At 41.9% G+C, this 27614-nt stretch overlaps 1 protein-coding gene across 2 annotated transcripts; it reads right to left on the bottom strand.

Annotated features, from left to right (window-relative positions):
• Positions 1–272: 272 nt before the first annotated feature.
• UPK1B (uroplakin 1B) lies at positions 273–25941 on the bottom strand. Of its 2 annotated transcripts, none has more exons than XM_029579211.1 (8): positions 25787–25941; positions 16919–17013; positions 13362–13562; positions 9285–9359; positions 8868–8990; positions 4825–5004; positions 1508–1591; positions 273–901 (listed from the first exon to the last, which is right to left on the bottom strand). In XM_029579211.1, the coding sequence occupies exons 2-8, from the start codon at positions 16985–16987 to the stop codon at positions 851–853; spliced, it is 783 nt and encodes a 260-aa protein (XP_029435071.1). In that variant the 5' UTR covers positions 16988–17013; positions 25787–25941; the 3' UTR covers positions 273–850. The 2 variants fall into 2 exon arrangements, with proteins under 2 accessions (XP_029435071.1, XP_029435072.1); XM_029579212.1 differs by lacking the exon at positions 25787–25941 and adding an exon at positions 25405–25428.
• Between the last annotated feature and the right edge of the window lie 1673 nt (positions 25942–27614).

Here is a 27614-nt window from a genome sequence, read left to right as displayed (position 1 = left end):
TCATTCTTAAAAAAAAGAAAAAAGTACACCTACCTTTGAGGGCAGCAGCCCCCCCACCCATCTATTGAATTTGTTAGTTGCTTACCTGACTAGGATTACTCCCATGGCCACAATATGGCACCCAACTCAGCAATGACTGATCACTTGCATTTGTGCTTTATTCAATACGGCTATAGCCTTGGACTGGGGGGGGGCAGCAATTGTGGACAGACTGGCATGGTTGGGAAGAAAAGTAGGTTTCCTAGTGACCAAAGAACATCTTAAGACCCAAAAAGAAACCAAAAAAAAATTTTTAATCCACAATTTTAAAAAAGTTATATAAAAAGTTTCTGAACAGGAAGACTACCAGGAATCAAAATTAGTGAGACAATATTACATTCACTTAAAATATTTATATTTAGAGATACAATTGCATAGACATCCACATTTACAAACAGCAGCATTTTCATAAGGGGGGTGGGAAGTGAGCCAAGAGAGCAGTGCCAACTAATATGCTATAAATCTAACCGTAAGTCCTGTGATAGCCACCCCTCACATTTCTTAGCAGGGCCAGTTAATTGGGGAGTGGTCAAAAAAAAAAAAAGGAGCAGGGGGCAGGAAGGGACTGTTCAGTATCAGTCTAACTCACAATACGTGACTAACTGCAGGAACACTGGTTTACATAGGCTGTGTGTAAGTATATACAATGCAAGATTTCCTTTGCAAGTTGTTCAAGGACCAATACATCATAGGTTTAAGGGATTTGAACTCAAGAATCCTCCATATTGTGCTAAGGAATTCTGGCAAAGCACAATCTCGCATGCAAGTCTTTGGTGAGAGAACAGGAAGGCAGCAGTCTGTTTCCAGCTGCTCAGTACTCAATCCTGCTCCAGTAGAACATTACACCAAGGAGTACCCAGAACTGCAACAGAGATGAGAAAATTAAGATAGGTTTACCAATTACAGGAACATGTTACTACAAACAAAATTTGAGCAGAGTATTTGCTCCAAAGGAATTAAAGTGTATGTTTGGAAACATGAAAGTCATGTATGTAAAATGTACTCTGTGGTACAACCCAAACATGCTATTTGTTCTTCTCCTTTCAGGTTTGGTAGCTGCATAAACCAGGAATACCCCCCAAAAAAAAAAAAAAAGCTGTTGACTTGGTGATCACCTGGTATGTGCATTACACCAATGAGATTGGAAGGCTATTTCCTGCCCCCAGCACCTGAGCTATCAATGGGGCAGCAGATTACATTGCCACGTCACACATTAAAGTCAAAAAGTAGTCCTACTAGATATGACAGAGCTGCAGTGCTTTAATCTCAGTCAATCTAGATATAAGTTAGGATTAAGAAAATCCATCTGCTTGGGATTTGCTCATAGGCAAAAAAGCCCAGTTACAGACCTGTGCCAAGGTTTTGACTGGCAGTTTCCTCCTGCTCCTTTTTGGTGGGGTGAGGGCAGGAAACCACCACCTCACAATAAATTTTAAACAAAAAAAAACCCAAAACAAACAAAACTCACCGTCCAGCAAAGAATAGCAAAACCAAACCAGGCAACACCCCAGGCATGACGCATCAGTGGGCCAGCGATTTGATCATAGCAGCCCTGTCAGACCAGCAATAAAAGCACAAAAAAAAAAGTCAGAGTTTAAAGTTATAAAATACAAAAAACAGTTTCCCTTAGATGCAGAGGAAGGCAATTCTTATCCCACTACTATCAAGATATGACCAAGCCAAAAATGTCTACTTGGGGAGAGCAGACAGGCTGAGATCAAGTCCCAGTCTGAAAGTTTACATAGTAGAGATTAATAGTGTTAAGTTTATAAAATCACAACTAGAAAACCCAATATGAAATACTACATTGCTTTTGTAGACCAAACAATTTGAGTTTTTAATTTAAAAAATGTCTTTCCCATAAGACAGACTAGATAAAAAAAATTTCCTAAAAAGGAATTTAGGACCAAATGAGGCACTGTTAAAATTTATACCTTTATCCGAGGTTCTTGAAACTCCCAAATTATATCATGATAGGGTAGGCTCAACTTGGCAGAGTCCAACAGGATAAAGATCCTGAAGGAGACTAAATGCACAGTGGGTTCCTTATGCGATAAGGGAGAGTAGTGCACCTATGTGGCCAACAAAATGCTAACAGATTAAGGAAGCTAATAAACTTGGCAGCACAAAAATGGGAGATGTCGATTGACTGGGGGGGGAAAAAAAAAAAGTGTAACATCAGGACATGTTTGAGAGGTAAGATTATGATAAAATAAATTGATTGCTACATGGGGCAGTTGGTTCAGGAACAGATTTGGGGAGGTTCCGTTTTAGACCCAGTACTTAGTAGAATGTAGTATTTGGTGCCAGAGAACAGTGGTGGGGCCACCTGGGAACAGCAATCATACAGGCCGATACAGTAAGCGCGCTGTTAACCTGCGTTTGACGTGCTAACTTTACCCCTTATTCAGTAAGGGGTAATAGTGCGTGGAAACATGTGTCCAATTCCCCCCCCCCCCCCCCCCCCGAAACTAATATCGCCCGCAACATGCAAATGCATGTTGATGGCCCTATTAGTTATTCCCGCGCGATTCACTAAGTAAAGTGTGCAGCCAAGCTGCATATTTTACTTTCAGAAATTAGCGCCTACCCAAAGGTAGGCGCTAATTTCTGCCGGCACCGGGAAAGTGCATAGAAAAGCAGTAAAAAATGCTTTTCTGTACACCCTCCGGACTTAATATCATGACGATATTGAGTCTGAGGTACCAAAAGTTAAAATTTAAAAAGATAAAAAAATTTAAAGATCAGCCCACGGCTTGAAAACTGTGGGCTGATCTTTAAACTTTGCCGGCGTCCAGTTTCCAAACCCGTGGCTGTCAGCGGGTTTGAGAACAGATGCCCACAAAATTGAGCTTTGACTGTCAAACTCGCTAACAGCTGCCACTCCTGTCAAAAAAAAAAAAAAGCTGCACTAGGGACACACTAGTGTCCCTAGCATCTTTTTACTGTGGGCCCTCAAATACTGAATTGCATGCACAGGAGAGTGGCCTGGGCACTCGCCTGTGACTTATCGAATCGGCCTGATAGAGCATTCAAGTTTGACTTTAATGTTCTCACCAATTAGATCTAGTATTACACTTTCAAAAAGTGAGAGTGATAAAATGAGGACGATAGAAAAAACAGAAAGAGGTGCAGGTGACTTGTAACTTATCATTGGGGGATCACCTGTTGTGCCTGAAGACTGGAGTGTGGTCAATCTTTAAGAGGATGCCAGGGCTGATCCAGGAAACTATAGACCAGAAAGTCATACTTCAATGCTGGGAAAAATCATAGAAACTATTCTAAAGAACAAAAGTTGCAGAACATATAGAAAGAAGGTTTAATGGGATACAGCCAGCATGGATTTACACAAGGGAAAAGTCTTTCCTCAATCTGCTAAATTTTTTTGAAGGGATAATAAAGGTGGATAAATGGTGAGCTGGTAGATGTAGTGTATTCAGATTGTCATAAGGCACTTCTCAGCGTACCCCATGAGAGACTGAGAAAGTTAAAGAGTCTCAGGATAGGAGGCAATGCCTTATTTTTTGGAGTGCAAACTGGTTAAAAGATAGGAAGCACAGAATAGGCCTAAAAAGGACAGTGTACACAATGGAGAATGGTAAACTGTCACAATACAGATCCTTGAGGCACTCCCAGAGTGCTTAATATGATTATAAATGATCTGGAAAAAGGGAATAAGTAATGTTATCAGATTTGCAGATACAAGATTTGGAGTCATTAAACCACAAGTGGATTGTGAAAAGTTGCAGGAGGATCTTGAGACTGACAATTTAAGTGGCAGATTAAATTTAATGTGGACAAGTACAAAGTAGTGCACAGAGGGAAGTAACTTACACTGTAGTTAGTGTTAGGTTGCATATTAGGAGTCACCACCATGGAAAAGGATTTAGGCATCATGGATGATACTTTGAAATCTTTGGTTCAGCATGTGGTGGTCAAAAAAAGCAAGATATGTAAGGAATCAAAATAAAAATTGAAAATGGTATATTGCTCCACAGTGAGGCTGCATGTAGAGTACTGTGTGCAATTCTGGTCATGGCATCTCAAAGATAAACTTGCATTGGAAGGAGTACATGGAAGAGTGACTAAAATGCTAAAAAGTAATGAACAGCTCCTCTAAAGGAAAAGCTAAAAAGAGATTGGGTCTATTTAGCTTGAATGGGGAGATAGAGATCTATAAATTGAGTGGAATAGGACAAGTAACTAAGCTTTTTTTTTTATTTTTTTTAAGAGTAAGGAGCACTCCATGAAATTAGTATGTACACAGTCAAAAAAAAAATCACTATTACTAGAGGATGTAGTTAAAAAAGAAAAAAAAAAAGTTGACAAGTTCCTGGAGGAGCCAAACTTATTAACCAAGTAGTCTTAAGAAATAGTCACTAATCACTGCACAGCAGTAACATAGGACCTTGCAAGGTACTTGTGACCTGGATAGGGACTGGGCTTGATTACCCCTCAGTCTGACCCAATATGGCAAGTTCAGACTAACTGTATATAAAAGCATCAAATAAATAGTGAGAAGTTTACTAGAATGGGTTTAATATGCCAGGATTACTCAATGCATGAAATTGACTGACCGACCAACCTATCTATGTGGCTATCCAGTAAAAACCCCTATGCACCTGCCACCAAAAATAAAAAATCCAATAGAGTCACTGGATTATAGGAGACAGTCACTACCAGGTTCACAGATTCTACCTTACTGCATGTTTGAGGAGCATAGGACTGACTTGATTCAGCCAACTACTAGCAAACATTAGAATGTAACTCAGCCAAATACACTACCGTGTTCCAGTAGTAGCCAGAGACTCCCAGTTTGCAGGCACTTAGTAGCTGTGGCTGTCCCAATGGATTCATCTTGCAGCATTGCCGTGGCCAGGGAAAGTCAGCATCCTTGTTTATACTCCTGAAGGAGGACAGGTAGGTCTGCCAGTCCGACGGGCCATTCACACCACAGCAGTTTTTCTGCAAAAGTCAAACAACCCCCCCCAAATGGATAAGCCTTAAAAAGCTACAAATGACAACAATGGAGTTATGATGGGATACACACAACCCTAGTTCAGTCCTGAAATTCACATCCAGAATCTCCATGGTTATGAAGGGCTTGCAGTCTCAAGATTAGACACACGGGAGCTTAATCCTCAGGGCTGACAAGAGGATTCAAATACTAGTTTATTACAATGACAGAGCAGTTATGTTGTCACACACAAAAATTCTTTAGAAGCCAATTGTGAAGAGTTACTAAGGGTGTGCATTGTACAAGGTTATTGAGAAAGAAGATTCTTTATGCTGCCTCTCCATTTGTTTTTTTTTTTTTTTAATTTGTTCTGAGCAAAATACTGCAGCACAAAAGGGATCTATCTGCCCCCCCCTCTCACTACAAGCTCAGTCTCTTGACCCTTACACCATCTGTGGGTCTTTAGGGGTAGGAGCAATTTCTAGTTGCTCCAGCCCCACTGGTCCTGTTGCCTTAATGTACATTTTTTTTTTGTAAACAAATACAGCACATCACCCTGCCAAATCCATCCCTACAGTAAAAGCATATAGTGGTGGCCACGTTAAATTAAGGGTTGCTTTGGAGCAGCAGGACCGGCCTGAAGAGGCAAAGGGATGCACAGACTTATGCAATCAAGTTTTCGGTCATTTTTTTACTTGTAGAATATTTTTATAATTTGTTTCTACGTGATGAATGTGTAGACCAGTGAAACTAGCTTCTGCTTTAAAAGCATTTTGTTTGGCACTTTCCAGAGTGTAAAAAAATAAAATATAAAAACTGAGTTTAAGTGTGTGAAGGTTTTTCCAAGGCACTATAAATACCAGGCCTTGGTGACCCATTTCATCTAATGCTTTACACATTGGGAGCCTAACTTTCACACTATTTGTGGGACCGTATTTGAGCATAGAAGTTTATACTATTATATACTCTGGGTGGGAGTTTCACAGTTTTGCTCCAAAGTATGCATGGATATTTCCAATACAAGGAAAGCATTTAATTTCTCTGTTTTAAACAAACATTCATACATTTTAGGTGCAGAAAGAACATGCATGTGTAATAACCCTAATTTATATGCAGAGGCACACTCTTGAAATCACATCTCTGCCAGTTTGCCCAGACCCTTTAGCACTTCTCCTAGACTAGTCCAATTTCAATTGCACTAGTCAACTAGCGGGTGTTAAATTGTACAAAGTTTAAGACTTTTTAAATAGCAATTCCCATACATACCACTCAACCCCACCTGAGATGTCCCCATTTTTGCAATGGTAAACTTGTACAAATACACATGCTTTTTGATATTTATAAAGCAGCATATATAGTACATGCTAATTTTTTTTCCAGCACACAACCTCTGAAAATCAAAGAAATTTGAACTGGTTCCTAAGAACCACAGGCAGTCAAAGTTGGGTCAAAATGAGTAAGAGGTGCTCACTAGGACTGCAGTCAGTCGGCAGGCATCCTGGCTATGACATCCTGAAGCTATTCTAGTTTTCCAAGGCGATTCTCTGGGAGGTTTATGTATACTGCATTACAGATTTGTTTACAAGAGTTGGTTTGTTCCTATTTATAAATCCATGCATTTTAGGGGTTAGTTTTGTAACACTGTACATAAATCAGCTGGCAAAGGTGTGCTTAAGTATACTTAAAATAAAATGTTATCCCACCAGTCTACTTGTACGTGCTTACAATTGTGCAGAGTTTTCTTGAAAATTCACTGTGGGGGGGGGGGGTTGGGTTTACAAGAGAGTCCCTGCCCCAGCTTCTTCCTGCATGGAATGGGGGGGGGGGGGGGTGGTGTGTCAAGGGCTTTAAAATGGTTTCTCTTGGATCGGCTCTATAAAAAAAAAAAAAAAAAAAAAAAAAAAAAAAAAAAAAACACGACCTCTGGCCTTTTTCCATTTTTTGCACAGCAATTCTGAAGTCCTTTCACCATTAAACAGTCTTCCCTCCCAACGACACATCCTCTGCTTTAGAAGTTGGAGTCTTAAGACTCCCCCCCCCTTCTTAGAAAGGTTTATTTTATTCTTCAGAATCTCAGGAATCTACAGACAAAAAACAAACAACTTTCCTAGTCCTTAAGGCCGTGGGTCACAGCCACCTTCCAAGGACAGGAGGCAGGACTGGTAATCTTCTCTGTGTAGAGAGGACACCCTCCAGTTCTGCTTAGCCAAAGAACCCTACAAACAAGGACTCCTGAGTTGTGTCAAACTTCACGACCCTGCCCATTGGGAAATGCCAGACCTATTCAGACATCACATGCAGTCTGTGAAGTCACCGATGCCTGAAGTGAGGGACCAGGGCTTAAGTTGCAGACAGAGGATGTGTAACTGTGGAATGGGGCAGGGGAGGGCTTGATACGAACATTTTTTAAAGCAGCCATAGCCTCATGCTTATCCCTATGAGCCTCCATTTTCAGGCCTCAGCAGTGCAAACTCCCCATGGGCAAAGTACAGCTAGAGGTTGAACAGTGGGGACAGTGGAAATAAAGTCACAGGGGTAAGGAAGAGAAGGGTAGTGAAAAATGGGTCTCTCTATCCTTCTGTCTGACCTTGTGATCCTGGATCTCCATCCCAAGCCCTCCTTCCACATCTTCCCCAGTGGTTCTCAAAACTGCCACCCCTCCTCCTAGAAAAAGAATATCCTCCAGCAACTATCCTTCCTCAGCCAGTAAAGCAGACTTTCATATGAAATCAGCTGGACTACCTTTTGCTATGAGGGGCTGGAATTCAATCATACCCTTTTTGCCTGCTCGGAAGGAAGTAAAACCACCTTATCTCCTCACTTACTCTTTCCTCTCTCCCTCCTCACCCCCTAAAACCTACTATACTCACAGGCCGATACAGTACAGTGCGCTTCGGAGTGCACCGTTAACCTGCCCTTGGATGTGCGTTCTCCCTTAGCCCTTATTCAGTAAGGGGAAGAAAATGCACGTCCAACCCGCAGCACCTAATAGCGCCCAGGATACAGAAAGTAAAATGTGCAGCCAAGCCGCACATTTTACTCTAAGAAATCATCTGCTGGCACCGGGAAAGTGCACAGAAAAGCAGTACCCTCTGACTTAATATCATTGTGATATTAAGTTGGAGGTCCTGAAGGGTGTAAAAAAAAAAAAAAAAAAAAAAAGTGGGCCTGCAGCTGTTGGGCCGAAAACAGGACGCTCAATTTTGCTGGTGTCCGGTTTCCGAGCCCGTGGCTGTCAGTGGGCTCGAGAACAGACGCCAGCAAAATTGAGCGTCTGCTGTCAAACCCACTGACAGCCGCCGGTAGGGATGCGCTAGTGTCCCTAGCGCCTCCTTTTGCCTTTTTCTACCGCACCACCTAATTTACATACTGAATCGCGCGCACCAGCGAGTGGAAGGTGCGCATGCTGGGAGAGCGGGTGTTTGTCTACTCCTGCGTTTTTACTGAATTGGCCCGTCAATTTGCTGGGCAGACTGGATGGACCTTTGGTGCTTATCTCCCATCATATTCTATGTTGCTATGAACTTAACTGCAGAGCAGTCAGTGATGTCAGTCTAGTCTGAAACGCAGAGGGGTTTATAACAAAGCTTTTGCGTTGCTGATATAATGGATGCTCATGGCAGCATTAATGAGCATCCCTAAAGGCAAGTGATCAAAATTTAGGATGGGAAAAATTTATTCATGGTGCTGCCTATACACCTAGCTACTCCAATTGTTGAGTATATGTTTCTCGACTTGAAGTACAAGAGGACAATTCTTCCAGATCTATTGGATTAGCCTAAGCAGCCTTTGGTATTACAAGTTTGTAAAACAAGCAGCTGCTTGAAAGAAAAAAAATAGTTACTGGCCAGCTCCATTCATTATCACTCACCTGCAGCATAAGGTTGTTCCATGTTCTGGTGACGCCATTTATTTTCCAGGCCTGGTCATTATTTATAGGATTGGGGTTCTGGTACAGCTCCAGCATCTGTTTCAGGAATAGATTTGGAATAAACTGCAGAAAAACAGAAAGGGGTGGGGAGAAAGAGTTGAGACCCAACTACCAAACAGGGTTGCAATGTCATCCCCAGAAAAAAAAAAAAGAACTATGGAAATATGAAAAAGGATTTTTAGGTTCCCTTGCCCTGTTAGCCTGAATCAGCAACTTCTGCTCCTTTTTTGTTAAAAAAAAAAATATAAAAAAGTACAAAATACTAGAGTATTACATAAACATCTACAAGCTTATTCCAAATGCAGTCCCCCCCCCCCAAAATTCTTTATCCAATGTATTACACTAGAAGATACTCACAAAGTCTCGCTGTGTTGCTGCAGTGATTGCAGATGCCATTTCAAAACAATACACTATCATCATCAAGACAAGATACTGAAAAATAGAAAGGCCCACAATGAATCGTGTTTTAGACCACAGAATATTTAACTCACTTCCATGAAGAACTCCCAGCACTCAACCCCAAAAAGGCTCCCAATAAAGTAGTATATCATGGTAGACAAGAGGCCAACCTTCAATTTAATCTAATGGATATCCATTGCATTTGAGGGTAGGAGGAAGTCCAGAAAAAGCCAAAGACTTCCGTCTCATCTATTAGAGTAAGCTTTGCTACAACACACAAATGGCTAAGTGATGGAGTATCAGCAGGAAGTTGGCCACACCAAAATTCACATATAGTTGCTTCTATTTCCTAATGTACAGCCCCACAATTTAGCAGCTGCTGCACGCAAGTACAGCCAATAAAGTTCTAACCATACCCTCAGTCAAAACAGCAAAGTTGACCCAAGTTAGAGAGAGAGCACTATCTTTGGCAGGACCATTATTATGGAACACATTACCACTGGAATTAAGACTAATGAAAGAAATAAAACTCTTCAAAAAAGGCTTAAAAACATTTCACAGTGAGGCAACGGAACATACACAAAGCAGGAAATCACCAAGAAAAAGCAGTATTGCTTGTTATTTTCTCACAAAGTATTAAATTATAAAGACAGTTAATAGTAAATGGTAACCACACCCTTTCCCATTTAGAGTATATTATTGAACTATGTAACTGTATAATAATGGCACCCTTTGGATAAATTCAAAACCACATTTGTGCCTTACTGTAAACCATTGTGATGGTGCTCTACTATATGACTGTATAGAAACGTTTTTAAATAAATACTGCAGAGAGAAATAAAGCAAATGGGAAGAGTCCAAACACTACATGGTTGCACAGGTTTCTCTAATCTCCAGAAGAGAGAGAGGCTCATGAAGTTAGCTGTTAGAAGTTTATTATTAGAGAAAGGCAATTAGGTGCAAGTTAGAGACAAGAGAGCCTGGGACGCTCCAGAAGGAAGATCTCCGTGCCTAGCAAGGGACACTAAGCATCTCAGTGAAAAGTGGGCTGGTGGTATGTGTGCCTGTGTACCTGGTCATTGCCGTGCAGCAGACACTATCGGCTGATCAAGCCAGCAAGCTGCAGGGGTGAGGCACAGAGGAAGATACCTACCGTACCTGAATGTAATCCACTTTCCAATGCCAAAAGAGAATATAAGATAACCAGAGTGCTTAGTGTTTTGTGCAGAATTAAGGCTGTGTTTCTGTAAATACAGTTGGACCTTTGTTACACACAGTACCATACAACCCATGGCCTCTGTAGAAGGAAAGGGGAACCCAGGCATCCCACACATGGAAATGGTCTGGATCTGCTGTCATTCTAAGGCCCATAAAGCCTGCCCTAAATAGAATTTAAAGAGTGCTGGCTGTCATGGCTCATGGGAGTACTAATGGTTATTCAAGGAGCAGAAGGCCAACCAGCAGAAATAACTGAAGTGAATTGTTTTGCTTCAGCCTTTACCAAGGAGATAGCCAGGCCTGAACCATTGATTCTAAAAGGCACAGCGCCAACTGACCAAACTTAAATAGCAGCACATTACTGGGACCCAATGGTATTCACCCCAGAGTTATAAAGCTGGTAACCTATATAAATCATTTAAAATGTGCCTAGATACCTGAAGTCTAGTGTTGCCAATAAAATGCCAATTTAAAAGGGTGCTGGGGAGACTCATAACTACAAACTAGTAAGCCCAACATCATATGGCAAGAAAAATCATGGACACCAGTAAGATTCCTGTCATAAAAGTGGTATTATGCATCCAGGGGTGGTTCTGCAGTGTATGGAACGCTTTACTTCTGGCAGCACAGCTCCTATCCTATCAGAATATGCACATGGATAAAGAGGTGAGCTAATTTGATAGCATATTTAGATTTTTAGAAGGAGCTATGATAAAGTCCCTCAGGACAAGCTGCTCGGAAAACTAAAGGTCCCAGAATTGTCCCTTACTAGTGTTTAGTTTGAACTAAGCAAAGCTTTGTTATGTGCCGGTCCTATTTTATGGACTATACTGCCCTTTGACCTTAGAGTAGTAGATTGTGTTTTCTGGTACACCACCTTGTAGCACCATGGGAGCAGTGTCTATAAATCTGGGGGGAAAAAAAAAAAAAAGATAAGAACAAGACTGAATATTGAAGTCAGAGGTTAGGAGGGGTGAAGGTGATTACTTCCATGGGAGGTGTCAGTTTAACAAGAGTCCCCTATGAGGGGCTCCTCAGGAAATCACAGATTCATGGGATAGGAGGTAGTGTTCTATTATGGATCGGTAACTGGTTAAAAAGGCCAGAAAAAAATGGGTAGTTTTTCTAAACTGAGTAAGATTGTTAGTGAGTACCAAAGAACAGCACTGGGATTGATGCTGTTTTAACATTCATAAACAAACCTGCAAAAGGGAACAATGAGGTGCTCACATTTGCAGACAAAGTTATTCAAAACAGCAGCAGATTGTGAAGAACTGTAGAATGACCATGTGACTGAGCAACTGAATGGTGGATGAAATTTAAAATGTGGAAAAGTACAAAGTGATGCACATAAGGGGAAAAAAAAATAGTCCCCTCAACTATAGGTACCCGATTGCTAGGCTCCAACTTGGGAGTCACTACCCAGGAAAAAAAAAAAAAAAAAAAAAAGGCATTGAGGCCTTTTGGGGAATATGTTGAAATCCTCTTCTCAATGTGTGGCAGCAGTTAAAAAAAGCACAGTGTTAGGAATGACCTGAAAAGGAATAGAGAATAAAGACCACCACAGACTAAAGCTTGCAGCCCCACACACAGATCATATTGCCTCTGTATCAAGGCATGGTGCGACTGCACCTTGAGTATTGTATTTGATTGCTGCAGAAGGCCTTTAAAGTAACTAATGGCCCTGAAAGATTTCACTTTTCCTCTGTGTAAAGATCCCAGGAGCATTGGAGCTAGAATGGCCCATGACCTCCCACATGAGTGAGTCTCTGTTGCTGAGAAGTTGGTCTAGGGCAGTGATGGTGAGCTCCAGTCCTCAAGTGCCACAAACAGGCCAGGTTTTCAGGATATCTACAATGAATATGCATGAGAGAATAGAGGCAGTGCATGCAAAATCTCTCATATGCATATTCATTGTAGATATCCTGAAAACCTGGCCTGTTTGTGGCACTTGAGGACTGGGGTTTGCCATCATTGGTCTAGGGGCTATACTAAGTAATGATAGGAGGCAATGACTTCCTGTGGATTGGTAATTGGTTACAGTTCACACACAGTGTTACATGCCACAGGGATTTGGCACTGGGACTAGTGCTGTTTAACACATTCATAAATGTATTGTATTGTGTACAATTCTAGTTGCCTCATCTCAAGACAGACATTTCAGAGCTAGAAAAAGTGCAGAGGATGGAGTCAAAAGTGATGAAGGGATGAACATCTTGCAATGAGAGGATTTTAGTTTTTCAGCTTGGAAGAGACTGGATAAGGGGACACGATAGTTTTAAAAATCAGTATTGAATAGGATGGGTGGAACAGGTAGATTCAAAATGTACCCTTTCAAAACAGTACTAGGACTAGAGGCAGTGGTAGTTTTGCCAGGTCACCCAATTTAGAGCCCTTTAACGTCTTTATAATCCAAATGGAAGGTGGCAGTTACTTCCCGCCCTGACATGGTAACAAAATGATGGCGTAAGACACACCAAGTAGTCCATCCAGTCTGTGCAGAAAGTTATGGTAGTGACAACTGCTCCATGCAGGTTACCCCTGCAGGTACTTTTTGTTTTGGAAGACTAACACTGATAGGGTGATACTCCATGAAAAGTGATAGATTTTAAACTGGAGAAAGTTTTTGGGTTTTTTTTTTTTCAGTCTGTCATCAAGCTGTGGAATTTGCTGCTGCAGATGTGGTCAGGGTGTTTGGATAAGTTTCTGAAGGGGGAGGGGGGAACAAAACTCAGGGAAGAATAGTGAAATTAAAAGGGACTTTCTTCCAAAGTACCAAGTTTTACTACTCAAGATGTGGTTTAAAAACATACTTACCGCCAAAAGCAGTCTCCTGTTAGATTTCATTATTCCCACAATGCCAACCAGTGCCAAGACAAAGAGGCAGAACCCTGTGAAGATGCCAATCCAGGCTGCTGCAAAGATGTCATCGTTGTCTGTTGCTTCAAGCAGGGGGTATAGGCCATTCTGGTCCGACACAAAGAAGATGCACTCGGCCGTCAATGCTATGCCACACAGCTGGAAGTGAAAAGACCTTCAGTTAGGTTTGTGGCTAGGCAGTGCTGTCCCTTTTTCTAATAGTTCAGATCAATTATATATTTACTGGTGAGCAGAAATGGCTAGTTGGCTACAAGTGTGGCTGGACTGAGCATGCAGACAACTCATTCAGTTTTATGTAATTTAGAGAACACGTTAAAGACATCACACTAAAGAGATGCACCTGCTGAGGTAGGGATCCGTTCCATTACCCACTAACAACCCTCCCCCCCCCCCCCCCCTTTTTTTTCAAAGGACTATTTGTTGAGTGGGCAATAACGGCAGTTGATATGATTCATTAAAAAAAAAAAATGGAAGCATCTTTGTAAGGTTCCCAAAAACAGGCTGTTCCTGCAAGGATATGGAGTTTGAGCTATCACATTACAGCACTCCTAGATCAATATTGCTCTGCAAATGGAAGCAGAAGTGTACACGAGCAGTATTGGCTGTAGACCTAGGTCAGGGCTCTTCCCTTATAATCTTTAGGGAAAAGCAAGCCTGAAGCTTTTCTTTTCTGTATTTCTTTAAGTCCTAAGATTGGGGACACAAGCGAGTGTGTTTCTCCGTGTGCATGACAACTCTTGCTCTTTGGAATTTTCACCAAGGAGTCTGAAAGCCACATCTGTCCCTGTAAATCTCTTAAAAGGGAGGGGGAAAAGTTCATTCTGACTCGTTACTGTGACAAAGTGCCAAGAAGGGCTCCATGAGTGGCAGAAGATGGCATTTGTACTCAACCTAAAGAGAAGGGTTTGTCCTGCTAAGGATCAATGCCACCAGTGGATTCCAGGTACCAAAAGGATAGTATAGGAAGTCCTAGAGCCAGGTTCAGCATCTTCTGAAGCTGAGATAGGGAGGGGGGAGGGGGAGGGGGGAGGGGGAGGGGGAGGGAATTGTGTCTTGAGATATAAAGGGGGAAAACCTCCACAAAAAAAAAAAAAACCCAAAAAACAAACTAAACACCCCCCCCCCCCCAGTATACTGTTTTGCCAAAAATTACTATTTTTTGTTGGAACAAAGGATTTACACCATCCAATGTGGAGAGTGTACATTTTAGATTTTATAAAAAGCTGGAGGACCTAAATGTGAATTCCCCCCAGCAAATGGATTTACATCTGTAGTCTCCCTACTGGGGGGGGGGGGGGTGTCACAGGAGAAGCACTTTCCTGGTAAACCCCCCCTGCTTAGGAAGACTTACTACATAGAACAAGGAACACCCTATAAAAAAGGAGGGACAAATCACATTGAAGATTAGTAATAAGTTCTTATATAGACTGAACCAAGATATACAGGAAATGAAAGAAAAAAAAAAAGGTTGAAACCAGTTAAACCAAACAAAAGAAGAGAGACACACCTGTCGACACACCCCATTTAAAGCAGCATGGCTAAGACCTCAATAAGTTAACCTTTTGAGCATCAACTTTCCGGAAACATCTAGCTCCATTACAGACTGAAAAATTCACATGCACTATTCTGGAGTCTTCACTGCCTGAAGAGTTTGGTTATTTGCATTTTTTCTCTAGACCAGGCCTGGTTTTAGAGATCTGCATGTTGAGCTTCTAATGCCATGCATGCTACCGAAGTCATACGACTATAATAAATGCAGCCAAATTCTGGGCACTAGATCAAATGTGAAACAAAAAATGACTAGATAAAACCTAAAACCAAAGTTAAAGATCTCACTTTTGAGTGTACAGTGGTATGTAGCCATGGACAGATGTGTCTAGAAGTAAACCTGGGTCTGACAGTGCAGCAAGGAACAGCTTGATTTAAAGAGACAATCTTGAGATTTCCCCCAACTTCCTGATTAAATTTAGAGAATGTTTCAGATCTTTTTGGCTAGGTTGTAGTCTATTCCATAGTTGGACTGGCAAGGGAGAAAGCGTGTTCATATACTGATGTCAGTTGTGTGGCTCGGGGGGGGGGGGGGGGTTGCCAGGAGTCCTTTGTCGGCAAAGCAGAGGTTTTTTGTGGTTCAATTGCTTTGTTCATGTGTTTGACTACAAAATATTAACCATTGTACACAATTTGGTATTTGATTGGAAGCCAGTGTAGGGATGTAAGAATTGGGGTTATGTGCTCGTGTTTTTTGGTTCCGGTGAGTAGTCTGGCTGCTGAATTTTGGGGACGGATGGTGGATAGAGGTAGTCCGAGTAGAAGAGTTGCAGTAGTCTAGTATGGAGAGAATGAGAAGCTGTAATACTGTTCTGAAGTCCTCTTGGGTTAGGAAGGGTTTAGCCATCATGTATATGTATTGGTATAACCATTATGACCTCAACAGGTCATCCTGCCAGCAGTGTAGTCAGGTGTCCATATGAGTGAGATTGATGTACTGTTCCACACCCCATTGGCAGGTGTTTGTATGAACAAGACTCCTGTAACCATGTGACACAGGGGGGGGGAGTTTATAATCAGCTTTAGTACAGGGCTTTGGGAGCAGATGTGTCATGAATGACACTTGGTGGGTCTGTCCCTCCAGAGGCAGGGCCTGAAATGGTGATACTCTTTTGGGGAAAGGGTGGTGCCTGAACAGGCAAAGTTCCAGATGCCAGCAGGGGCAAAGAACTGGGTCTCCAGAGAGTTCAGAAAGGAAGTGTGTTTTTTGGGAATAGTTCTCTGCCTCTGAAGAGCCCCAGGAAGGAGGGATTTCTCTAGAGGCAGAATGCTGTGGAGAGGATTGTCTTGAGGTTTCCGAGAGAAGTAGCCAACCCAGGAGAACAGGAGTGTTGTCTAAATCCAGCAGCCAGAGACAAGGGGAAGGTTTCACCACACAACGCACAGGGAAGAATACCTGCCCACCAAGAGCTAGGAAGTAGTGTGAAGAGACCAAAATTGTTTTTGTATTTTTTTGGATGTGCTACTGGAGAGCTGTGTGCTGGACTTGAAAACAGCGTCAGACTGAAAACCCCAAGAGCCTTGAAGAGACCGTACTTTTCCCCTGTGCAGAACTGCAGGAGGATGTGGAGCTTGCGTGGTCTGTGGCCCTCCCTGTGTGACCAGCACAGAACTACTTGGACAAGATACTATGGCGTAATGTTGTGTGCATTTGTGAAGAAAACAAGATAGTTGGACTCAACTCACGGCTTCCCATGTGTTATTTGAAAGTGTGCATGTATGTATTGGTGCAGTGGGATCAGCAAGATGGAGAACATCGGGGGGGGGGGGGGGTTCCACCCCTCAGAAAGGCCTTAAGCTGCTATGAAGCCAGGGAGTGCAGGTAACATTTGGGGTCCCTTTGGCAACCTTAAGGGAGGGACATTGATGTTCCACAGATCTCTAAAGCAGAGCTCATGAGAGCAGTGCTTCCTTTTCCCTCCCCTACCACAGGCAAGATCACTTACCGCAATGACCACATTGCCAAAGATGAGGATGCCCTGGAAGATACGTACACCCTGGTCCTCCTTTGCCATTTCACAACACTTCCCTCAACCTGGGGCTGAAATGAGGTAAAAGCACCATGTTAGATCAGACTACTGTGGGGGATAATCCCCCTGACATTTGTATCACATTAAGAAAAAAAAAATGTATAATACACACTGCACTTTCCTCAAAGGACATATTTATACCTTAGCTAGGGAAGCAATAGAAAAAGATATGGAAACATACATGAACCCAAGCCACCAGTTCACAGCTTCAGAGAGCTCTTCTGTGAAAAAAACCCAGCAGCAGCTAGCTGAAGAATAACTTTATTGCAGTCAAAATGTTTCACACTATGGAGTTAAATTTATATTTTTTGCATGTTCATTTTTAGAACATACATTGCCTGTAAAGCAGGTTATTTAAGCTGTTTATGAACTTAAAAATAGTAAAAAAAAAACCACAAACAAACCACATACAAAACACACTTTACAGAGTGTATAGTCTGCAAACCCACAAATCTAGGTATAATCCCAGAGAACACACAATTGTTAAATCCACATACAGAGTACAACACTGGTAAGAGGGCACTAAGCTAGCTAGCCATAGTAAAAATGGCCTGCACAAAACTGGAAAGATGTCCATCTGTCAAGAGTTAACCAAAGCCTGTGAGAATAGCCAGGTTTACACTTTTTTTTTGAAATTTTAGATAGTTTCTGCTTGAACATCCATAGGTAGAGCGCCGAGAGGAAGACCTCATAACTTTCAAACAGCAGAGAGGTAGGAAGATTAAGAAAGCTCTTTTCGGAGGAACACAGAACAAACTTAAGGCAGGCTTGGCACTTATCCATTATCAGAAATGGAAAACTTTGGTTTTTGTTTTTGTTTTTTGTTTTTTAAAGAGCCCATGGTTATTTTACAGAGTATGCATCTGATTCACTTCAATTTCACACTGCTCCTTAACTTGAGAAGCATTCAAGAACTTATCAATATCTATATTAAGAACAGGTTTGGGAAAGTGCTCAAGAAAAAAAAAAATTCTACCCCAGTGATCCATTCACTAGCTTCAGGTGGATTACTGTGGAGGTGGCCAACAAGAGCCACAAAATGTTAAATATATATTTTAAGTTTAACATTATTCCACATTTGCATACGTTTGAGCTACTTTGGTTTGGGGGATCAGAACTTTTCACAGCTCTAATAGATCTCAGGAGTAACTAACTTGGTGTAGCTGGGGGAAGGCATGCTGAGTCTGTATGATTGCTACACTAGAGCTGAACATTTGTAGTCTGGGGCAGGAAGACAGTATTGAGGGGTTTTTTTTACCTTTAAAAGTTTTTAAAAAAAATTTGAAATACACATTAATTTTGAATTCATGTCAATTTTGCCATAGGATTTAATGCCAAAAGTTTCTATGCAATTGTGAACAAAATTTCAAGAGAAAGTAATTTTCACAAGAAAAAGCACTCTGAAGTGTTTTACTTCTTGCACATCATTCTAGTTATCCTTTAATCAAAAGGATTTCATAAGTACTTACAACCTCTCTTGGAGGCCCCAAATCTCTCCTGAAGCATTAACAGGAATATAAATCCATCCAAGCTGCAATAAAGATCTTAAGTTTGTAGGGACATTCCTACAAGCTCTCACCACACTTCCTCCTCCACCCCAATGCAGAGAAAAGGCCCATGGAAGAAGCCCTTGAGGTACACAATTACTGAAAATGCTGGAGGTTCATGGAGACTGACTGAAGGGGTGAAAAAAGTTCACAAAAGCTAGGAGATTACCTATAATCGATCCAACTTGCTCGTCACCTGAATGCCTGCACTGAAAGCTAGTATTTAAAAAAAAGTCCAAATACTATCTAGATCAGTGGTTCCCAAACCTGTCCTGCCTCCACAGTGTGCAAATTTTCAAAGTGGCTATTCTGAAAACCCTACTGGCCAGGTATCCCCCAGGACAGGTTTGGGAACCTCTGATCTATCAGTGACTAAAGCTGGATGACCATTTTAGCCAAGGCAGGACAGTACTGAAATCAAACTGGGGCAGGGATCTATATTTTGATGGCTGCTTAGCTAGTACAGCTTTGATATCTGTAGAACTGCACTACAGTTCAAAACAGGCAAAAAATTTCAGTTCAAACATGGATACGATCTTAAAAGAATGTGTTGCCAAGATAAAGTCATTTCAACTTCATCTTAAAAAGCAAGGGGAAGGCAATCACTAGTTATACAAGAATGACTGGTTTACTCATCTTGGAAAACCTGTTTTAAAAGGTCACCAATAGACAGCATAGGATTTACCAGACAATACGGGGGGGGGGGGGGGGGGGGGGGGGGGGGGGGGGGGGGGGGGGGGCGGGGGGAGAGGACGAGACACATGGGGCCGATGCAATACAGTGCACTCAGCTAATGCAATAGGGGGATTAGCGCCTTTTTAACACATCCGATGTGCAGTGAATGATAAAGCGCTCATCACATGCAAATACAAAAAAAATAAATGTACATCTCAGACGCACATTTTTCGCTCAGTTATTAACACCTGCCCAGAGCAGGCATTAATAGCAGAGTGCATGTAAAAAGTACAGAAAACTGCTTTTCTGTACTTAAGTAAAAAGACAAAAAACCCTTGGCAGACAGCCGGTTATGAAAACTGATGCAGAGTTTACCGGCGGTCTTCATAACCGGCAGCCGCCGTGGTGTTGCATTAGCAAGGAGGCATTTAAGGTCACACATGCGACCCTAGCGCCTCCTTGCTAGCATGCCCCCCCCCCCCCCCGTGCGTTAAAAGCGGTGCTGAAATGTCAGCGCCCGCTTATTATTCGCATTGGCCCCACAGTACCAAGCAGCAACAGATAAGACACTGGATTCTAAAAAGGGCGGGCTCAGCCATGATACCCATAAAGGAGGTGAATTCACCTTACAAAGCTTGGGGTGTACATTCTTAGAGATGGATAGAATTTTGGATTTCACTGTAGAACCATTGGGGTGGGGGTATTGCATGATGGGACTGGATAGGTGTGCCACTAAGAGAGGGTTGGGAGACAATGCATTAAAGTATACTAACCCGAGCAGTGACCTTAAGGAAGGAAAGGTCAAAGGAGGAGCCATGTATTTGTCAATTCAAGGGTGCATTAAAAAAAAATCCCACTCCACCCAATCTGGAAAAGTTAAAAGAAAGCAAATAATTAAGATTGTGGCAAGATACCCAATATTGGACACAATGACAGATTAGAAACCAAGCTTCCAAAACCATGGGCTGATTCTGACTTACTGGCACAAGCCCAGGAGGTTTTCCTTTGAATAAAGCCTAAGAAATAAAATTAAGTAGCTTACTGAAAAAAAAAAAAAAAGTGTTGATATTTAACCAAGTTTTCAACTCCAATTGCACAATTAAAATACAGATTCCAACTGCATCTCCCATGAATGAAGCTGAAGGACAAGACATGGTCACTCACTTGTGAGTCAGTGTGTGATATTTGATGTGGTGGAGCAAACTTGTTAAGGTGTGGTATCAGCCTGTGCACTGCTATAGAGAACATGGGTTCAATGCCCAGGCCTGGAATCTGCTCCTGGGGCAAAGATAGTGCATCATAGAGTTGGTCCCAGTTATTGCACATCAGTAACACCTAATATCTGGACTTACAGCCCATGATTGCAGATTCTGCAAAGAGCTCTGGTGCATTGCTCCATCCTACCCCTATTGAAGGCTGCTGCTGCAGTGACTGGACTAAAAAAAATAAATAGGGTGGGGGGAATATATCAGGGCTTCTGATTTTGTGTTTATTTTCCAGTTAATTGGTTCTTTGGGGGTACAAAAAGATATAGGTGACTAGTCTCATTTTTTCCCCCACAGCACAGGTACTGTTGGGTACCTTTTCTGGTTGAAAGGCAGGGACGAGAGTACTAGAGGAAGTGGCATTTAATACAAACCTAACTTTTTGCATTGGGGTGTTTTATTGGCTAAAACCCTAGATATAAATCCCCTAGTATTTGCAGATGAAGTCTTATGGCACCAGATCCTAGTCCTTTTCAACTCATTTGGAAATCCAAAGGAGCAGAATGAGGACACTATAACCAAAGAAAACTAGAGTTAAGGCAAGGCTGCAGAGGCGCAGGACCACTTTCAGCTGTCAGATGGCATGTCTTAGCACCTTTTTTTTGGGGGGGGGGGGCCCATGGTGGTAGGATTTCTGGTGTTTCAGGGCAGAACACAGAATCTTCTAGCTATGGCACCAAGATATGTATTGCTTTCACCAATAAGGAAAGCACACTCCAATAACACGTTACTCGAACTTCAAGACTGAGTCACCATTTTGTTCGAGAGATGGTGAGATCCAGAAAACCCATGGCTCACCCAAAGCAGTCAAGGGGGGGGGGAGCCACAGCCCCCTCTTCAGTCTTCATCTGTATTTCCTACATCCACATTCTAAGCATGAGTTTAGATTAAATATTTATAGAGTAACCAAGAACACTACATCTGCAATGCAAATGAAGTAAGCACTGAAGAGAAGATTTATATTGCTCTGATGACCAAATATTAGTGGAGTGGGAAACCAGAAGTACCTGGAGGATAACTTTGCCTCTTCCATTATTTGTTTATTCTGTTCTTTAAAACTATATTAACACTTGTAATGACCTTGGCTAAGTTACATATCTCCCATTGACTCATACAATATGGATGCGCTATAAACTGGGCATTCGTTTTCCTAATGTGTGCTCATCAGCCTCTCCTGGGCCTGGCGATGGGATATGCAAGTGAACAGCAGCATTAAAAAGGATGCACCAAGGGAAAATGTCCTTGGCATTGGGCACCCAGGAGACATGGCTGTACATATAGCCATGGGTTAGGAAAAATGAAGCTAGTTGCGCATACGTTTTCTTAACCCGACCACTGTTGAGACTTCATGCTGCTTTCTGTGGTTCTGCCTACTATCGTAACAATATTTTCTGCTTATAGCTTGGGGAACCTTAAGACTAAATGCCAGCTCTGGGACTGGTGTTCATTTGAGGGTTAAAGCATGCATTAGGTACACAGTGGGTTTTTTTGGGTTGTTTTTTTTAACCCACTCATCCGGACACTAGCATCATTGACATGCATTTACATGTGATGAGTGTCATTAGCTACTTGCAGGTTTGGATACTAATCCCATTGGTAGTTATTCTAGCGCATTCAAAACGCATGTCCAACCACACGTTCAACTGTATTGCATTGGCCCCTTGATTGTAAGCTTTCTGGAGCAGGGACTGGTACCCACACAATGTGGCAAGAGTATCTATCTTAAAATGCTAAAATATAAAAGGCGGAAATAAGTGACAGGGAGGATACAAAAAGCTTAGTAAGACTGGGGCAAGTCCTAAGAGTTTTAAAATAGAAACGAACTCTTGCTCACCTGCTACACCCACAGGAAGTGAAGCAGAAATATTAAGTATTTTCTGATGTGAAGGCACCTTCAGGTAACTTGTAATTTACTGCTAATACATTTTTTTCTAATTTTTGTATTTTAGACCACCTGGTTTTAGCTCAAGGAAGTTTACGTTTCTCTCCATTCTATAAGTCTATTCTCAAACAGCTTACAATTGAAGCAGGTACCTGAGACAACAGGGGATAATGCAAATTGCCCAAGGCCATAAGGAGTGTTGGTGGGAGGTGGTGGCAAACTCTGGTTTCAGGCTCATTGTTCTAACCATTAGGCCACCACAAACACAAAAATTAAAAAAAAAAAAAATCATGTTTTAAAATTTGGTGGTTCCTTTAGAGGTTTGTTTTACTGGCCACTTGAATTACAATCCGTATTTTCCTTCATGCCAGTGTGTGTTATTTTATGGCTAGGGGAATGAGGCACACTTATTTAAAATAGTTTACCTGCCTATAAACAGAGCCACTGTGCTATGCAGCAAACAAATCAATTTACATTATATAAAATGACAATAAGCTATATAGTTTCAATGATAAAAAAAAGACAAAATGCAGAGCCAAATGTTTTTCAAAAAAGATGAGCCTTTAGATGTTTACAAAAGCCACAATATTCATTGATGCAACGTGATGATTCAGGTAGTTGGTTCCACAGAGATGGACCTATAGAGAAAGCTCTAGTGCTGGTTTCTGCAAAGAACTGTCCCTTATGGATGGAGTAATTAAGAGCTTTCCCCTGCTAAAGCAGAGGCCTTGCAGGAGTATATAAAAACTCAAGCTGTATGGGTTTTTTTGTTTTTAAAGAAACAAAAAGGAAGCCTTACAAATAAGACATTAAAGCAGTACAGAATCAACAGGTCAGTTGATACCTTTGGATGTTTGTGCATGCAATGGGCTGGGGAGTCCTGTAGGCATAATCAGAAGAGTCCCTAAACCAGGGGTGGCCAACTTCAGTCCTCAAGAGCCACACACAAGTCTAGTTTTCAGGACATCCATAATGAATATGCACAAGTTATTCCACAGGGCCAAGTACAACAGTGGATTACATTAAGCCCCACAAACCTCAGACAAGACAAAAACATACCCTGGAAGGTTTAAGGATTCCCCTCAATATTCGACTCAGGGTTTCCTATCTCAGTGCCCATGAGCCCACTGCCAGTCAGGGTTTCTGGATATCTATGATTAATATTCATGTCGTCAAATTTGCAGAGACCCCCAGTATAGGAGTTTCTGAAAACCTAGCTGGGGGGACAGGTTTGGGAAGCCCCAATGTATCTATCAGGTTAGGCTTATGAGCCAGGAAGGCAGCATGACAGTTCATTTCCTTTGATGAATTGGCAAGATGGTGCGATGCTAGTAATAATCACAAGACAAGTAAACGTGTACAGAGCTACCAGCAGACATGTTGGCATACCCTCCCTATAGGCTACCATAGAAATAGAGAGACTTCTCCCTGTCTGTTCGAAGGGAAGATATAACTATATGACCCCAATAGCTAATTAAGAGATAAAAAGGCAGGATATCAAGAGTAGGATAGTAATGTCAAACTTGGAACAGAAAACTACTCTCTGCCTTATGTACGAGTCATCCATGTAGCTTTAAGTGCAAAGACTTTATTGCTCAGTGCCAAATACATCAGAGCTACAAAACAAAAACCAGCAGATAGCCCATTGAGAAGGGCAAGGCTAGTATTGACATGCAAATGAACTAAAAACTCAAGAGCTTTCCTCCCCCTTATCCCAGGTACACTCACAAAAACTGAGTGCCACTCGTCCAAGTGGTCAGACCATGAAAAGTAGAACCAAAAGAATTTAACACACTTTCCTTCTAAGATGTGGCATTTGACAGAACAGTGTATAGAAATAAAGACATTATAATTATATTCTTTTTGCTGCTCTTGAACTAGCAAGTACCTTCTATATACACAGTAGTTTAGAGTTTAGTTTGTTAATCAAAATTTCTAAACACCTTAGACATCAAGGTGAGATCACTTGTGCCTACCAATTAGAGCCTCCTCACCAGTGTATCACGTTTTACATTTAAAGCTTCTCTCCAGAGATTGGAAGGTTCTTCCCCCTTTCCTTTTGGTGCCTACTAAAACCACAAGTTCAGCCAAGTACTGCAGTACTTGGACCACTTTAAGTAAAGTGGCACTCCATTTTGTTAATCAAATCCAAGCTGCTCGGTCATCACCCTAGACCTCATTCTTCATCTTTATGTACTCCATGAAAGATTAGAGAGCAGCTGGTTTAAAAAAAAAAAAAAAAAAAAAAAAAAAGAAGTCTCAAGTCAGTAACTCCCAAGAGAACCTGAAAGCCTTGCAACATCTGCATGCCAGAAGGTCTCCTTTGTTCACAGTCCCCTGTCTTCACAGGGTTAAGTATTAAGCATAGATTATACAGGTAGAGATAAGGGTAGGATGATAACTAAGAGAAGAGCAGTTCCAATTCTAGGAGTGACTAAATCACAGGACTTGTATCAAGAATCAGATACCAAGCCTCTATCACAATTATGTTCACACAGACAAAACAAGGGGGGTAGGAACATGGGACACCACAACAGGTAGCTCAAATGGCTCTTAAACCTGCCCCATTGCCCACAGCAAGTTGTATTTTCAGGATATTCACAATGAACATGCAAGAGACACAGTGTATATACAAGCTGCTCATACATATTAATTGCAGATATATTTAAAAAAGGCACCCTCTTAACTGGGCATGTGTGGGAACCATCAGTTTAGTTAAAAAAAAAAGTTTAACAAACCCTCTTTTAAGGGAAGGCCAACATCCACTTTAGCCAAATATTGGAGCTCATCAACTTTAGATAAAGAGACTATGGAGCAATAAATAAAATACAAAATAATTCGTGCGAATTAAATCCTGTTTCTAATGGGCAGGGCAATGGGACAAACCTCTCCTCGAGGCTTATAAAAGCAGCAAACATCAGAGCTCCCATGATCACGCCAATAAAAAGTGGAATACAAAAAAAAAAGATATTATTAAAGTCGGCTTGAGCCTATCAGTCTTTACATAGCTCATGCAAGCAGGATTCAGCTTACGTGAATTAAAACAAGGCATGGGGAAGCGTGGTCTTCCCTTACACCCCCGCCGTCTCTTCTAATTAATAAGTACCAAGGACAAACTACGTCTCTGAAAATAAAATGCTTTAGATTTGACCACCAAGTACAACTCCTTTCTCCCCAGTCCTTTCCACCTTCCAGTTTCGGTCACAGATACCAGAAGGAGGCAAAAAAAAAAGGAGAATCCCTTTCACCCAGAGCTGTTCAGGTTCCAAACCTTTAATAAGCCCTCAGCCCAAATAGCTCCGCCCCCTTCTATAATGTAAGAAAATACAAATTGACTTAAACTAAGAAACCAAGCAGAAAAAAAAATAAAGCCAAATGTTAAATAAAGCTCGTCTCTTCCTCCAGCTTGACTCACCGCCTCGGAGGGCCTCCACCTTGCTCAGCAGGTGCCTGCAAAATGAAATTCCACCTGTGCAGGGGGAAGGGGGGACGCTCTTAAGTTCTCATGGCCCCCGGGGGAGACGGCTTGGCATTGGAAGGGAGAAGTCACGTGACCCAGAGACCTGCCGGAACCTGTTCCGCTCTCGGGTTGGGTCAAGACATCTCTGCTATTCCATCATTATGCAAGAATGTTACCGAAAAAAGACAAAAGACACCCACACCCCTTAAAGAGAAGAACGTCGGAGAGTCTGGTATTATTCCTGCACCGAGGAAAGGGACGCAGCCTACAGATTGGCAAGAACCAAACCCCAGCAAAGTTTAGGAAACAACGTTGAATGCTAACGAGGTTTAGGTATGATGAACGTGACTACTAAATTAACACAGAATCCCCCAGCTTTCTTAGCACATTTCCCTCTCTAAATCTCTACCACCTTTAACAGCTTAAGGACACTGCTCATAACTTCTGGAACTGCTTGATGGAATAAGAGTTCCCTATACCCGAGAGGAAAGGGGTTAGGCTGCAAGGACGTCGGGAAGCCTCGAGAGAAATTATGCCATTTTTTGGCATTTTTAGACACGCAGTATCCTACCTTGAACACTGATTCTCCTCCTCCCCCCGCTACCGGAACTTACCATTTTGTACTGCAGCAGAGGCACAGTGACGTCAGCCTATCTGCCCCATGCTGCGAGGCGTGGGGGGACATGCTGACGTCACTCACTGCCCCGCAGCTGCCGCTGACATCGGCATCCTGTTGAAAAAGAACCGAGCCCCGAAGCGTACATCTCACCACCAATGTTTCAATTTTATTTGAAGTAATGAGGTTGCCACGCTGGTCCACTTGAATGGGCGGAAATAAAACCCAATACAAAACAATATGCAGTGATACCTTTTGTCATTGGACTAACTTACTCCATTTCTTGTCTGACTTCTGGGAGGCGACACCCCTTTCCATTTAATACAAAAAAAACAAACCCCAAAACACACAGTGTATGCTTGTGGCAAGGCTTATGTTTCTTTGAATGTATTCATGCTTTTCTCCTCTTTAGCCAGGAATGGCCAATACTAAGATGTGCTTTATTGAAATAGAAAATATGTGTGCATATACAGGACACGTGGAAACAGACACGAAAAGGGAGTTGAATTTGAAACTTGTCAGCAGTATCGCCAATCATCAAGTCCTCAACCCTTTGTTGAAAGTAATTATGATCCGTGAGGCCCTTTCTGCAACTGTTTCACAACTTGGATGCGCCCATCAGCGGCTGGTGTCCCTTTTCAGGTGAGCTGAAGGCTCTGCCGTGCTTCCTAGATATGGTGGTTTGGGATCTCGGCTACTCGACTTACACCGCGCTGTACAAAAAACGCATGAGATACAGTCCCTGCTCTGTAGTGCTTACAATGTAAGCAAGGAAAACACGGACACCTCTTTTCAAACGTCATCTTTATTTTTGGAAGGAGGCTTTGCTCAGTCCCTGTTTATTTTATTTTATTTTTTAATTAAACTTGCATCTTCATGTATTGGTACTGGTAGTCCTGTTTCATCTGTACTAGGGATCCCAGAATGCATGAGGGGGTTGCCAAAAAAAAATCAACATTGGCCTGAAGGTCTTCGGTTCCTTGAGCTCTTTATCTCAGCTGTGCTTTCTGTGGTTTACATAAGTGATGGCACCACAGTTACTGTTAGAAAATTTGACAGCAAGTAGTAAGTATAAAAAAAAAAAACCCACCCAATAGTGACACACCCATACAAATAATGTAATGTCTGTAAAACTCCTGAGCAATGGTTTCTCTCTGTGGAAGACAG

This window comes from Rhinatrema bivittatum, chromosome 15, assembly GCF_901001135.1.
Source record: "Rhinatrema bivittatum chromosome 15, aRhiBiv1.1, whole genome shotgun sequence".
NCBI lineage: Eukaryota > Metazoa > Chordata > Amphibia > Gymnophiona > Rhinatrematidae > Rhinatrema > Rhinatrema bivittatum.
The sequence above is the reverse complement of the archived record's forward strand: the minus strand, read 5'-3'. Positions and strand labels throughout refer to the sequence as shown.